The sequence below is a fragment of the Adiantum capillus-veneris genome, chromosome 27, assembly GCF_014529385.1.
Source record: "Adiantum capillus-veneris isolate H3 chromosome 27, ASM1452938v2, whole genome shotgun sequence".
In the NCBI taxonomy this organism is placed as follows: Eukaryota; Viridiplantae; Streptophyta; class Polypodiopsida; order Polypodiales; family Pteridaceae; genus Adiantum; species Adiantum capillus-veneris.
The window spans coordinates 7,020,309-7,033,670 of NC_140957.1; the positions used below are offsets into that span (position 1 = coordinate 7,020,309).

The 13,362-nt window shown below is 42.1% G+C and overlaps 1 protein-coding gene across 1 annotated transcript; it reads right to left on the minus strand.

Annotated features, from left to right (window-relative positions):
• Nucleotides 1-427: 427 nt before the first annotated feature.
• Nucleotides 428-2,579, minus strand: LOC147421455 (putative UDP-arabinopyranose mutase 1). Its single transcript, XM_086503273.1, has 4 exons — nt 2,094-2,579; nt 1,305-1,555; nt 1,047-1,215; nt 428-941 (listed from the first exon to the last, which is right to left on the minus strand). Exons 1-4 carry the CDS (start codon nt 2,388-2,390, stop codon nt 609-611), a joined length of 1,050 nt encoding a protein of 349 aa, XP_086359399.1. The 5' UTR covers nt 2,391-2,579; the 3' UTR covers nt 428-608.
• Nucleotides 2,580-13,362: the final 10,783 nt, after the last annotated feature.

Sequence of the window (13,362 nt, forward strand, 5' to 3'; positions counted from 1 at the left end):
GAACACCTCATTAGATACCACTTTTCTAGAACTTTTTTTTAAAAATCCAGACATACTGCTTCTCTCATTACTCAAGGCACAAGCGATTTGAGAGGATTCCAATTCTTTCAACCTGTCACCTCTGATCTACACATCATCATGCCAAGAACCTTCTACTAGCTATAGGTGAAAACCGCTATCACCATCTGTGAGGACCCTTGTGAAGGTTATGGCTAAGCTTGTGAAGGCGCATGAAATTGCCACATAAAACCAGGAGGGCAAACTATGGCAGCAAAACTAAGTTTCAAAAATGAAGAGCCAACAATTCTCTTTAAAAATTGTCGGTGGGCTTGGGATGTCCTGCCTCACCATGGAAGAGGCAAACAAAACAAATTTCCTTGACTACTTGTAGCTTCCTACAATGCAAAAAGCGATTGACTCAGCAACACAATGAAAGGCAAGAAGTGAATAAAAAATTGAGACTATGCATGGCACCCAGACCCCAAAAAATCCCTCAGGTGTCTAGACCATGTTTTTAATAAATAAGTTCAGCTCTTGTAGTGACGTCGAGGTATGAACAGGCCTCGAGCTAAAAGAACTCATCTCATTGTGTTAAACCGAAACAAAACTCAGATCTTCCCGTTTGCCTTTGCTTCATGTCTAGAAGCATTTACATCTCCCCATGCTTCGATCCATGTAACCATGGCATCTGCTAGTTTGGAGAAGTAGGGATCGAGGCTGTTGAGCTTGTCCCTCACCTGCTTTGACAACTCTACATAACACTGCTCCACTGTCGTGCAGTCCTTGGGAAGTTTCACAGATTGAAAAAACGGAATAATCTCTTCCTGCCAGAAGATGCCCTTGTATTCCTTCTTGAGGTTCACAAAGGGATTGCTGGCCTTGCTATGCCAGATGTAAGGCAGACCTGTTTTCACTCCATAGCCCAAGTGATCACAAATAACCTGTACAAAAATAACAATTCCAGCATTATCAGTTTCCTGCAAGGACTCAAAGGTAGGCATACACAAGAAATTAGAACCTGCAAGCAACAAGGAGTGCGGCCATACCTTGCAGCACCAGCCTGCCCACATATCATCGTATCTCCCGATGGGTTGACCATCTCCCATAAGCCCAAAGTACATAGCTGGACCAATAAGCTCCCTATTAAAGGCAAGGTTCATACCACACATTGGGAACAAAGTTCCTTTAGGTATGGTCATGACAGCATCAACATATCTGCCAGAAAGCAGACAACATTGCAGTGAGTGTCAATCTTTAGAGGGCAAACTCAAAGACAAAGCGGAAGCAAATGGTACGTTTGAGACCTGGTATTTCTTTCAGCTGGTTTGACCAACTGCGTTGGAGCATCATAGTCAGGAATGTTCAACCAAAGGCCATGAGAAATGGCAGTTGAAACACCCTCTCTTAGGCTAAAAGGATATCCCCGCACAAAATCAGAACCTTCACAATAGGGATCATACAAAGTATTAAAGAAATAAGGGGCAGAAGGTGACAACAAGTTCTTGATGTGTTGTTCCAATGCATTGATTTCCTTGCCACTGGGATCTTTAGCCACCTAGATGCATCCATAAGAGTGTGCATACAATACACACAGACAGTTCAAAAGTTAATACACAAAGATTATGCAAGCACTCACGATAATGGACAACAATCCCCTACAGTGTCTGGTAGAATGCAACCACCGAATTGCAGCTTAATAATGACAGCTAAAGGGAGAGAAAGTTTTTCATCCGACATAAATCAGCAACATGATTTGGTCATGACAGAGGCTAGTTGAAGTGAATTTTGCAATTGAGACTCTCTTCTGTGTCTTTCATGATGCATTGAATTATTTCACTCAACCTCACAAGCGGTGAATATGAGTATGTGCATGCAAAAGAGCACTTGCATACGATGGAGCTGGATCTTGCATCCAGATGTCATGCTGCAATACAATCAAGTAAAAAACACAACCAAAAACTTCTCCAAATAAAAGCAGAAACAGATGGAAAATGGCCATGAATGTTATGACCGTGGTCCAAAAATAAACAGCATAAAATCTGGCATCCCTAAATGCAGATCTGCAGAAGAGGTGCTTGGTAAGAGGCCCTTACAAAGCAATCGTCATCGATTGTGTAGATATACTTCTTCTTGGACATCATGTAGCCAAAGCATCGGCAGGCACTGTCCTTGAAGGAGATGCAGGAGGCCCTGGGACCAAGAATGCGGTTGATATCGTTGCGATTGTAGAGCTCATAATCGAATCCCTCAGGAACCTTGATCACCTTGCTAGGATCTCCATCCTGTACAATGATGAGGTGGTAGGGCTGGAAAAAAGGTCGCCACATCTCTAGGAAATCGAGATTCCGGATAGTGGGGATGACAATGTCCAGATCATCCTTGAGAGCCATGGCTACTGCTGCTTCAGATACCAAGCACAGTGTGCTGTGGGGACGAAGGCGAGGATGTATGTAGCTGTGAGTGCCTCGCTGTCTCTCCGCGCTCTGCGAATAGCGCCAAAGTCGTCTGCTTGTGAGAAATCCGTTACACACGCCAGGGCGGCCAGCGACGGCAAACTAAAGGTTCATGTCTCACAGTCAGTCTCCGGCCGCCTCCCGGACTATATATCGAGCATTTAGTAAGCCGATCCACGAGTTCGATGTGGCGGCTTAAAATGTTGCGTATGTGGCAGGCTCGGAGAGTGCCACGTAGGTCCAAGGTATAGTGGGCCTTCAATGCTAGTATTGCTGGACAGCCCTTGGATGGAGAGGTGTACCTGACGGACGATCCTCTCAAGTCTCAGTGACGTCGACCTTGCACACATACGGCGGGGAGAGGTCCTCAGCACTAAGTAACACCCATATTTAAGAAGGTAGGCAATGGGATCAATGGCGGAGAAGCTCACGCGCAAAAATCGAGAAGATCGCAACCGTAAAAATCAAATAAAAAATTATACCTGGACACGCAGTACACCTGAACATCTTGGGCAACCATGTTAACTTACAATATAATGTTGTAAAAACGGCTATGGATACATAACACATGCGTGGGTGAGGTGGTTAGCCAATGTGACCCTAAACTCGGACAGCAAGGTCACAGGTTCAAATCTCTCCGCCGCGCCTCGCTTTTCCCACTGGCCAGGTTTAATACGCCTCGCTATTTTGGCGACGCGCCTCATTTTTTCCACTGGCCAAGTTTAGTGCACCTCGAGATCCTGCCCCCCAGCCCCGATCGTTGATCCCATTACCCCTCCCCGCATTAAATATAGGTGTCACTTAGTGTCAAGGGGGAGGGGGGCTCCTTGCATATGCTGGTTGGGGGAAGGAAGACGTGTGCAGGTATGGTGGAGGGTGGGATAAAGATGTTGCAAGCCCAGTGAGGTGACAAGGCTCCCAAAGTCTACCACTACACATGAGACTATGGGAGTGTCACATGTCCCACTTCTAGCGCCCAGATGAACAAGAAGAAGAGGATGAAGGCAAGGGTGATCCAAAACAGGATTCATTGGGAGGATGACGTTGAAGACATTGGATGCAAAAATAACTTCAATGAGTGCAAGGTGGGTCCCCAATCTCTCTTTTTGCCCGCAGTATTGCACACTTCGGCTCATGTACCACTTTGTCATGTATGCAAGATCAAGATCCTAGGGGAAAGAGGAAGCTTCAAGATGAGGGCAAGAAACCATTGAGAGCCAAGGGGGAAAGACTATGAAAGAGGATGTGCCCACACTCACCACAAATCAGCAAAAGCTCCCCATTACGAAGCCAACCGCTGGCGAGATATGTTTATTGTCTATGCCCACGTTCACATGTGAAGCTTGTCTAGGTTTACCTGTGCATGTTCGAGTTTACCCACTTGTGTATGTCTAGGATCACATGCTTTCTTGTGTTAGGGTTTGCTTGTGCATTATTTCTTGTCAGGGTTTACTTGTGCAGGTTTAGAGCTTTGGGCTTCTTGCTAACTCCTTTCTCATGATGCAATCATGTGTAGAAGGAATAACTCCTATGTGACATTTTGGTTGGGATGCAAGCTTCTTTGGTTATGTCATGCAGATGCCTCACGTCCGAACCATGCTACGTGCATGGAGAAGAAGGCATGGATAATGGAGCACCTGAAGAAGGCCCATGGCTTGGACGTCTTCATTTTGAAGCGTGCAAGTGGGAGGCCCCAAGCTCCTTTCTTGATGTCGTGCCAAGATCAAGGATGCAGGACTGATTTGCGGGCGCATGAAAGATTCTTGGATGTTGATTGCAGGTTTGCTATAACTCGTCATAGGGTTGAAAATCAAGCAATGGCTCATGACTTTGTGATGGAGTTTGTCGTCGATCACACGGTCAAGGTAGATGAGAAAGAGGTAACTAGGAGGAGGCAAATTGAGGATAGTGTCATGCAAACGTATGAGAACCAAGTGAGTTCAGTATGTGCCTCGGTTTATCATTTATTCTCATGGTTTATGTCACAAAAACTAATAATACTCCCAAATGATTTTCTCATGTTAAACTGAACATTTAATATGGGGAAGTACCAGGAGAGTAAAAGCTAGAATATTGGTAAGGTTGCAGACCGCGGTCTCTGTCAAGGATCCAAAGGAGGAAAATAGGGTTCCAAAGGGGGATAGCCTGCAAAAGAGCAATGTGCTTCAATGGGGCTTAAAAGACCTAAGGTTCAGCTCCATTAAGACTTCCATTGGCTAAGGTTCCAAAAATTAAACCTTTTATCCAATGGCCAAAGCATAGGGGAATTGGATGGTCATGGGGAAGACTAAAAAGTCTTCCCACATCCCTAGGAAGGAGGGGGGAGAGCCCATTTTGTAGGGGATGAGAGAGAAACACACACACACACACACACACACACACTCCAAGGCTTTCCCTTTACACAAAGGGAGTACTGGACACATATCAAGCTCCTAGGTCAGTTGCCCCCAACCTCCCCTCAAATCCTATTGGATGGCCATAGAGGTGGACCAATGAGAATTAGGCTAGAGTAAATTTAGTCTAATCAATTTAATAATGCTTGATAAAAGAACCAATATAAATTAAGCTCCCTAGAAGACTATTGGACAGTCTACCAAGGGGTCCAATGAGCATTCAACAGTCCAATGGCTTGCCTGATTCCTATTCGCCAGAAGACTAAGAGTTCCAATGAGACTTTAATTGAATTATTTAAATACCTAAAACTCTCACTAAAGGGGAAAGAGGGACATTTGTCAAAAGGATCTCCATTTGACCTCTAATTTCCTATTGGCTAAGCTTGGCATGAGCCAATGAGGGGCCAGGAGCAGGAAATAGCAAGAGGGGTTGACCAAGAGTGAGAGCGGGCTGATTTTGCAAGGCTATGGCACACACACTCGCACAAACTCATGTGTGAAGTAAAGAAGACTATCTTCTTCTCAAGCTTTAATGGAAATCTCATCATCTACCCCAAACTTGTGAGAAGGGAGGCCTACACCAACAACTCTTGGCTTTGTGATGCAAATCCAACCAAGAGCCAAGCTCCAATGCATGTTCATCTCCTCTACCATGCTAATTACTAAGCTATGCTAAGCTATTAAGAGTGATTATGTGAGGAGAAATACTTCTTTCTCGTAAGATACCTCTTCTTCCTTTCAATCTACCCTCATTCCCTGCTAGCTCTCACCATTTTTTAAGGTATGTGAGGTCTTGGGACTGAGGCTTGGAACACTAGGTGTGATTTTCAAGCATAATTTGGTGCATGAAGCTTCCTTCTTCATTGCACCAACAAGTTTTTTCAAGGAACACAAGAATTGTATCGTACAAAAGTCTCCTTTGATGGAAGAAGCTATAAGACAAAGCCTTTATGGAGGGGGGACCAGCTCCATGTAAATCCGGTCCTCAACTGTTGTCAATTGTTCTATTTCTCACTCTTTTCAAGTATTGTCAATTCCAAATTAGCTAGGTGTAAATTGCTATGTTGCTTTTTCAATTAAGTACTCTCTCTATGCTCATTAGGAACTTGTCCTTAATGAAATGCTCACTATGTTATCAATTTCCGCTACACACAAGTTACTAGTGCATTAAATGTTGCATTGGTATCCAGGCTATTGGTTTCTCTTTTCTTGCTCAAGAAGAGAGGTCATCAAGCTTGCTACAAATGGTTGGTGTTTTAATTGCAAAAGAGTAAGTAGAATAGGGATATTTCATCCTTGAAGCATGCCTACTTTATGCAGTAAACGGGGACACCGTGGAGAGCTATGGTCTTAATAGTGGAGTCCTACGGGGCTTGCTTATGGCTTAACCATTATTGAGCTATTAGAAGCTTGACAGGAACCGGTGCTCTCTTGGCTCTGTTGAACCCTCTCTTCTATTCCTTGCAATTATTAATATTCGAGCCACGGGTATAGATGCTTGAGTGCTTATCTTTGAAGGTAAAGAGGAGTAGCAACTAGAGCTTGAAGTGCCAAAGTACAAGTAAAAGTTTACACCTAAAATTTGCTAGTGTGGCTGACAAACGAAAAGAGATTGAAATGAATGTTGATAGCTTTGGTTTTGCTAATGAAAGAGCAACTAATGATGCCCATATTCTTGTAAACTATCTTGTTTCTAGGCTACAACAAGCCCTAGGAAACCCATCCTTCCAAGGTGAAGTGCTACAGTAATTGCGCACCCATGGTATTCTCCAAACTCCCCACCAAGAAGAGAGAGTACTTAGGAAGCCTCCTAGTGAGACTCCCAAAAGAGGACTCTCTCAGATAAGGGAAGAAGAAGAGGATCCATACAAAGGGCTCAAAAATCTACTACTCGATGACGCATCTCCTTCCGAAAGGAGAACTCAAGTTTCAAAGGTAGAGCCCCCACCGAAAGAACAAGAAAGAAGTGAGTCTCCTGCTACCTCAACGGAGATGGCTCCACGAAGACGGCGGGCAAAACACTCTCCAACACCCCCTAAACGGAGAAGACCATCGCACACTTCTCTACACCATAATTCAAAGAGGGACGAGAGAAAACAAGAGAAGAAAAAGGCGAGAAAGGGGTCACCCTCTTCTCCATCTTCTTCATCCTCTTCCTCTTCTGAAGAAAGTGATGGTGCAAACAAGAAGGAATAAGGGAAGAAAAAGGCAAGAAAGAGGTTGTTTGAGGACATATTAAATGGGCGCCCACTTGGCCAGACACGTAGCCGGACACCACATTTGTACTCTATTAGTTTTCGAGCTAGTGTAGTAATACTCTGTGTAGTCTTGATTCCAGAGTAGTGGGTCAATTCCCTAAGTTGTAATGTTGTCATGACATTTGTAAAAGTCTATGTGAGTCGGCCACTGGCCATTTAGAATGCCCTAAGTATAAAGGTCAATAACCTTAATGTGAAAGGAGGCTTATCTTTACAAGAAGAAGGAGCTTTGAAAACATACGCTCAAGCTACGAGCTGCTCCAAACTTGTAATCATCGCAGCTAATGATTTGGTAATCCGTTTTCAATTCAGAAACTTGCATTGTGTTCCTCTCTTTGTTCTTTAATTTGAGTGTAAGAATTGTCAGTTTTGTTGAGGTTTGTGACTACGTGTCTGTGAGCTGTAAATGCAGATTTGAGTGCTTAAATCATTATTTATAGTCGTTTGGACCATAGGAGAGTGTTCCTAGAACATAGGGCGATCTTTCTGGTATGTTCTTTTGCAGTTTTCAGGACCTTTTTCATGATGGATCGTGATTTTGGGTCGGAATGCGACCAAATTTGCTAGGATAGTGCCCCTAGGTATCCTTGACCTCCTCCTAAAGTTTCATTGCATTTCGAATCCATTCAAGTGCCGAAATGGCGTGATGACCTAGAGCTATGAGAAAGGGCTGTGAGAAAGGACATAGACAAATTTTCCTGATCATTGAGTGTTGGTTTGCTTGTCGAGTTGTTGTGTTAGCTTGTTAAGGTTCACTTCTTGAGATTGACAATCTCAAAGAGTCTCCGTGCTCCATCCGAGTCACTTCCCTGAGTATTGACATTATGTTAGTACCAAAAAGCTATGCTGCAAATGTCCGTTGCGGTGACCCGCTAACATTGGCGCCGCTGTCGAGGATATGATCCTTAGATGGTGAGTGACCTAGTGAGTATTTAGAGCTTTCCTTTTCGAAGATTTGTTTCTCCATTCCATTTACACCTTAGCAGTGAAGCAGCTAGACACGGGGTTTAGTGCTTAGTAGAGTCTAGAAGTCGAGGACTTGCTAGATCTATTCTTGAGAAGTAAAGAGGGTTGTGAGTGAGATAGCCAAAAGCATTTCATTCTTCGATTTTCTCTATGCTTTCAGAGCGTTGTTCCGTTTTTCGTTTTGACTTTATTTTGTACCGTTCCAGTTGTTTTTGTTTCATGTTTCATTTCAGTACTTAAGAGTAGTATAAGTAAAAAGTACGACCATCAAATTTGGGCTAAAAGATTGAGGGAAAAAAGGGTGAAAACCATATTTTGGCCGAAATGACCATAACTCTAAAATTATGAAGAGACCTCAAAAGTGGTCCAAATTCAAAAATTTGTGCATCAAAGGCATCACCAAACTCTCTAGAAGCAATCTGGAAAGTTAAACCTGATTTTGTGGAGGAACATGGATCGCGATCCATGTACGCTAGAGACCATTTTTTGTGAAAAGTGATAAGTGACATTGAGCATCATTTGAAAACTGCTCTGATCAAGTTTGCTTGAAAGAAAAACTCAAAAATCACATCAGAATTGACTGTTAGGGCAAAAACAGGAAAACAGGCATTGCAGACACAAAAGTTGGGCTTTTTTAACTTTTTGGGATCCAAATTCGAAAAGGGGTGAGATTTGGCTTCTACAGAGCATAGAGAACCTGCAGAACAAAATTCATGAAAAAATGTTGCCAAACATGGATCGCGATCCATGTACCTTTTGACATTTTGGGCTGATATTTGACAAGTACATCCCTGATATCATTTGGAACAACTTTGCCAAAAGGCACAATGTCAAAAAACTGAAAAAGGTTGGTCAAAATAGCCAAATACCGAAACTAGTCAAAAACCGCAGGACAGACAGAAGAACTTTCTTTTGAATAACAAAAACTGGTCCAAATCCAAAACTTTTGATACTATAGCATTTAGTAAACATGTTGATTCTGATGGTACCAAGAAAAGTCAATTTGGCTTCAAAATATGGATCGCAATTCATGTACCTCATGAATTTTTTTTAAAAAAAATTGGCTGAGATTTGAACAGTGGGTAGCTGAGACATAGACAAACATTTTTCCAAAAGAACCAAATGCAAAAAGGTTGTAAAAAGTGGTCAAAAGAGCCAAAAACAGAACATAGTCAAAATTGTCACAGCAGACTGTAGAAGTCAGATTTGGTAGGGCAAAACTGATCCAAATTCAAAAAAAATTTGTGAGCAATCTACAAACATCATAAGCTATCAGCACACCAAAAATTCAAGTCCAAAAGTGGTGGAACATGGATCGCGATCCATGTACCACTGAGAAATTTTTGGACAGAACGTTTCTAGCCTGTAGCAGAGACCATTGTGAACAAAAGTCCCCAAAGAAAATTTGTCAAAAAAGTTCAAAAAGTGGGTGAAAAGAGCCAAAGACACTGCAAAAAGGAAGACCCTAAAACAGACCTAGGGATTGACTTTTGCTTGACCTAAAGTGATCCAAATTACATAATAAACAAATAGCAAGGATCAGTGGACCAAGGGGAAGCTGTGTGACAAGTTTCAGTACCATCTGACACATAGGTACATGGATCGCGATCCATGTTCCTTTGTCACTGAGTGATACCAAACTTGCATCATAGCTAGAGCCCATCACAAGGAATCTAGTGGTCTTCTCAAAATTGAAATTGGATAGCAAAAACCAAACCAAAAGCCCAGAACTTCCAAGTACTCTGACAAAGTGAAAGAAAATTGACCTAACTCTCAATCCAAAGGTCCATTTTCAAAAACATTGATACCATAGGACCTACTAATCCTCCTGAATTTGATAGTACCAAGAGAAGTCAATTTGGGCTCCAAACATGGATCGTGATCCATGTTCCCATAATGACAGCTTGAGTTGAAACTTTCCAGATCAGTAGTGCATACACAAGGAAACATATCCCCAAGTCCGGTTTTTGAAAAAATTGAGCAAATTTGGGTCAAAAGAGAGCAAAACAGGTGACATACTAAAAACCATAGTGTAGACCTTGTACTGGCTATTTGGCCTGTCAAAACAAGTTCAAATCCAAAAAGAGTTGAGATTTAGCTTGTGGACATAGTCAGGAACAAACTCCTAAGAGATCAAGTCCAGATGTGGTTAAACATGGATCATGATCCATGTACCTCCACCTTAGAATTTGATGAAAATTGGTATATAGCTTGCATATGACCTTGTCTACATACAGTCAAAATTTGGAAAAATTTGAAAAAAAAAATTGACAGAGGAAGAAGGATCGCGATCCATGTACCTCAGTAAAGTTGGGGTATCTGACTTGGTGATCTTGTAGATATACTTGAGTACATTCCAAATCTCAAGTTTGAGCTAAAAATACCTTCTGGAGACCAACATACAAGCCAAAGTTCCTGTGTTTTGGTCCTGGAACTGTTTTGGATGCTGTTTCAAGTGCAGTTCACTAAAAGTGCTTTAATTTTTGATACACAACTCCAAATTGAGTCAGGTATAGCTAGGACCCAGAACTAGTTTTTAGAAACCAAAAGAGTTACAAAGACCTGACTTTTGAGAGATCTTACTAGGGGCAAAAGGGATAAGTTGCACTAAGCCAAGTTGGGCTTGTCAAGTACTATCTTGAGAGATTTGAGTGAGCCTTGACCATGACAAATCATCCACCACCAGGGTTTTCTACTCCACTCAGAGACATGAAAAACGCAAGAAACCCTGTAATGCCTTCAATAGTGGGATTGGGAGAATACCTAGAGGAGAAGCATCCTCTGATCAACAAACCGAACGTGAGATTCATCAAAGCCAATGAATCCATGAGAGTGCTTACAAATTACGCTCATGAGGGCTTGTATAGGTTCACAAATGGAGATCCATAGATCTTCTACAGGTGTGTAGAACCCATTTCCAGGGAGTTGACCACCCCTAAGAACCTCTATGCATTTACGTATATGGATGCCAACGGAGTGCAAGTATTGATGGTAGATAAGTATGGAAGAGAGTACAAACTTGTCAATCCAATTGACTTAGAATGATACACATACAAGGGTACTCCGATCTCTACTTGCTTCCAGACAAAAACGATGTCAGAGTACACATCAGAGAGGATTCCACCGGGGTTTTCTCCAAGACGAGAGGAGAGCATGAGAGACGTCTTTCCAAGAGACCAAGAATTGGTTAGATTGATGATTGGACCACAACGATTAAGACCATATCAAGTGGCTCAATGTGTTAAGACAAAGTATAATGGGTCAGCGGATCAATATGCTCATGTCTCTCTCTTCAAACAAGTTTTGAGAGCTGAACAAATTGAAAATTTCCATACTCAGTATGAGGGATTTGGGTTGACATTAGAAGGAATAGCCTTGGCATGGTTCCAACCTCTAAACAGAGATGATTTTCCAAACATAGCACAACTCTCACAAGAGTTTGTAGAGGAGTTCTCAAAAAGGGGGATCAAACACAACATAGTGTTCCAAATCTACGCTTTCAAACAGAAAAAGAATGAGAGAGTGAAGGAAGCTCTACTTCGCTTCAAACAATACATAGAGAGATGTCCTGTGAAAGAGATACCACAAGATGAGAGGCTATCAGTTCTCTTCATAGAGGGTTTGAGGAATGAAACTCTTAAAAAGGCCCTACATTTGAAGGGATGCATGACATTTGAGCAAGTCACTAGAGAAGCTCTATATCTAGTTGACAATTCTAAGGCCTACAAAGAGGTGACTGAAGATACAAACAACACGACTAGTAGTGCCTCATCTCCGAAGAGAAAATCAACAACAAAGAAGGATGTTCAAACTCCTTGGGAACCAATCATTGATCAAGTGGTCGAGGGGGTGATTAGAAGAATAAACCAAGGCTACAAACAAAACTTGAATATACAATAGCCTCAATTGAGGAGATGTAATACTTATGGAGGGTATCACCCCACTCCACGATGTAGTACTCAACCAAAGCCACAATGTGTGCTAGGGCAACAACCACCTCTTTTGAATGATGGTAGAGTAGTAGTCAACTACACTCAGCCAACGTATGTGCCACAAACTACAAGAAATCAATACTACATGGAGGCGAATACGCTCATGTTCATAACCAATCATCAAGAGTATGATTCGAAGAATATTATTACCAGGACAGAACAAACATTAGCTAGATCACCAGTTGTGAAACAAGAAGGTCCATGCTATGAGTGTGGAGGTGATCATTGGGCACGAAGTTGTCCAAACAAGGGTCCACAAATCGAATTATTCGTATTTTGTGAACGTTGTGGGATAGACCATCTACGCCAACATTGTGCTAAAAATCCAAACTATAGAGGGAAAGCAACAATGAACGTTGTAGGCGTAATGCCTTCTTCAACCCGCCATTCCTTTAAACGTGATGACTCGAGCACAAGCTCAAGAAGCTGCCAAAAACAAACCAACTGAAGAAGCCACATTGCCTGTTCAAACAGAAATTGAGAATATATCATTGAGAAATTTCGAAAGAAGATCACGGAAAGCCAAACGAGACAAAATGAAAGCAAAGAGGCTGAAGGAGAAAACAACTTTGGAAACTGAACTGCACCAAACCAAAGAACAACTTAAACATGAGCAAGAAAGCAAGAAAAACGCAAAGGGATTTAAAGAGTCAAAGAATAACTCGGGAGGTTCTGTCTTGGTCGACAAAGTCTTTGAACCTTTGGATGCGATCTTGAAAGCTTATGATGCTAGATTAGAGAAGAAACTTTATACTAATCAAAAGAAATGTGAATTTTTCTTACAATAGATTCAGTATTTAGGTCACATTATCTCTCAAGATGTCATTCAAATGGATCCATCAAAGCTAGAGGTAATAGAAGGATGGCCTAATCCAAGTAATCTACATGAACTAAGAAGCTTTCTAGATATGTGTGCGTACTATATTAGACGCTTCATAGAAAAGTTCTCACAAATCGCGGGACCATTACATGACCTAACAAAGAAAAACATTAGGTTTATATGGTCCAGCAAAGAGAACAATGCTTTCGAAAAGCTTATCTCTCAACCTGTACTTACACTACCGGATCTCTCAAGGCCATTTGAGGTCCAATGCGACGCCTGTGGTGATTGCCTTGGAGCTGTTTTGCTTCAAGAAGGACACGCCATAGCCTATGAAAGTCGAAGGCTTGACCCTGTTGAGCAAGCTCTAGGCATATATGAGAAGGAGCTCTTAGCAATTCTACATGCTCTAGATTTATGGAAGCACTATTTATTGGGGATTCCCTTTATTCTGCGGACGGATCACCAAAGCCTTAAAGT

Coding starts and splice junctions, on each gene's coding strand:
- LOC147421455 (XM_086503273.1), bottom strand. CDS start 2,390: ATGGCTCTCAAGGATGATCTGGACATTGTCATCCCCACTATCCGGAAT. Junction 1,556..2,093: donor CAATCGATGACGATTGCTTT/GTAAGGGCCTCT, acceptor GGATGCATCTAG/GTGGCTAAAGATCCCAGTGG. Junction 1,216..1,304: donor CCAGCTGAAAGAAATACCAG/GTCTCAAACGTA, acceptor GCTTTCTGGCAG/ATATGTTGATGCTGTCATGA.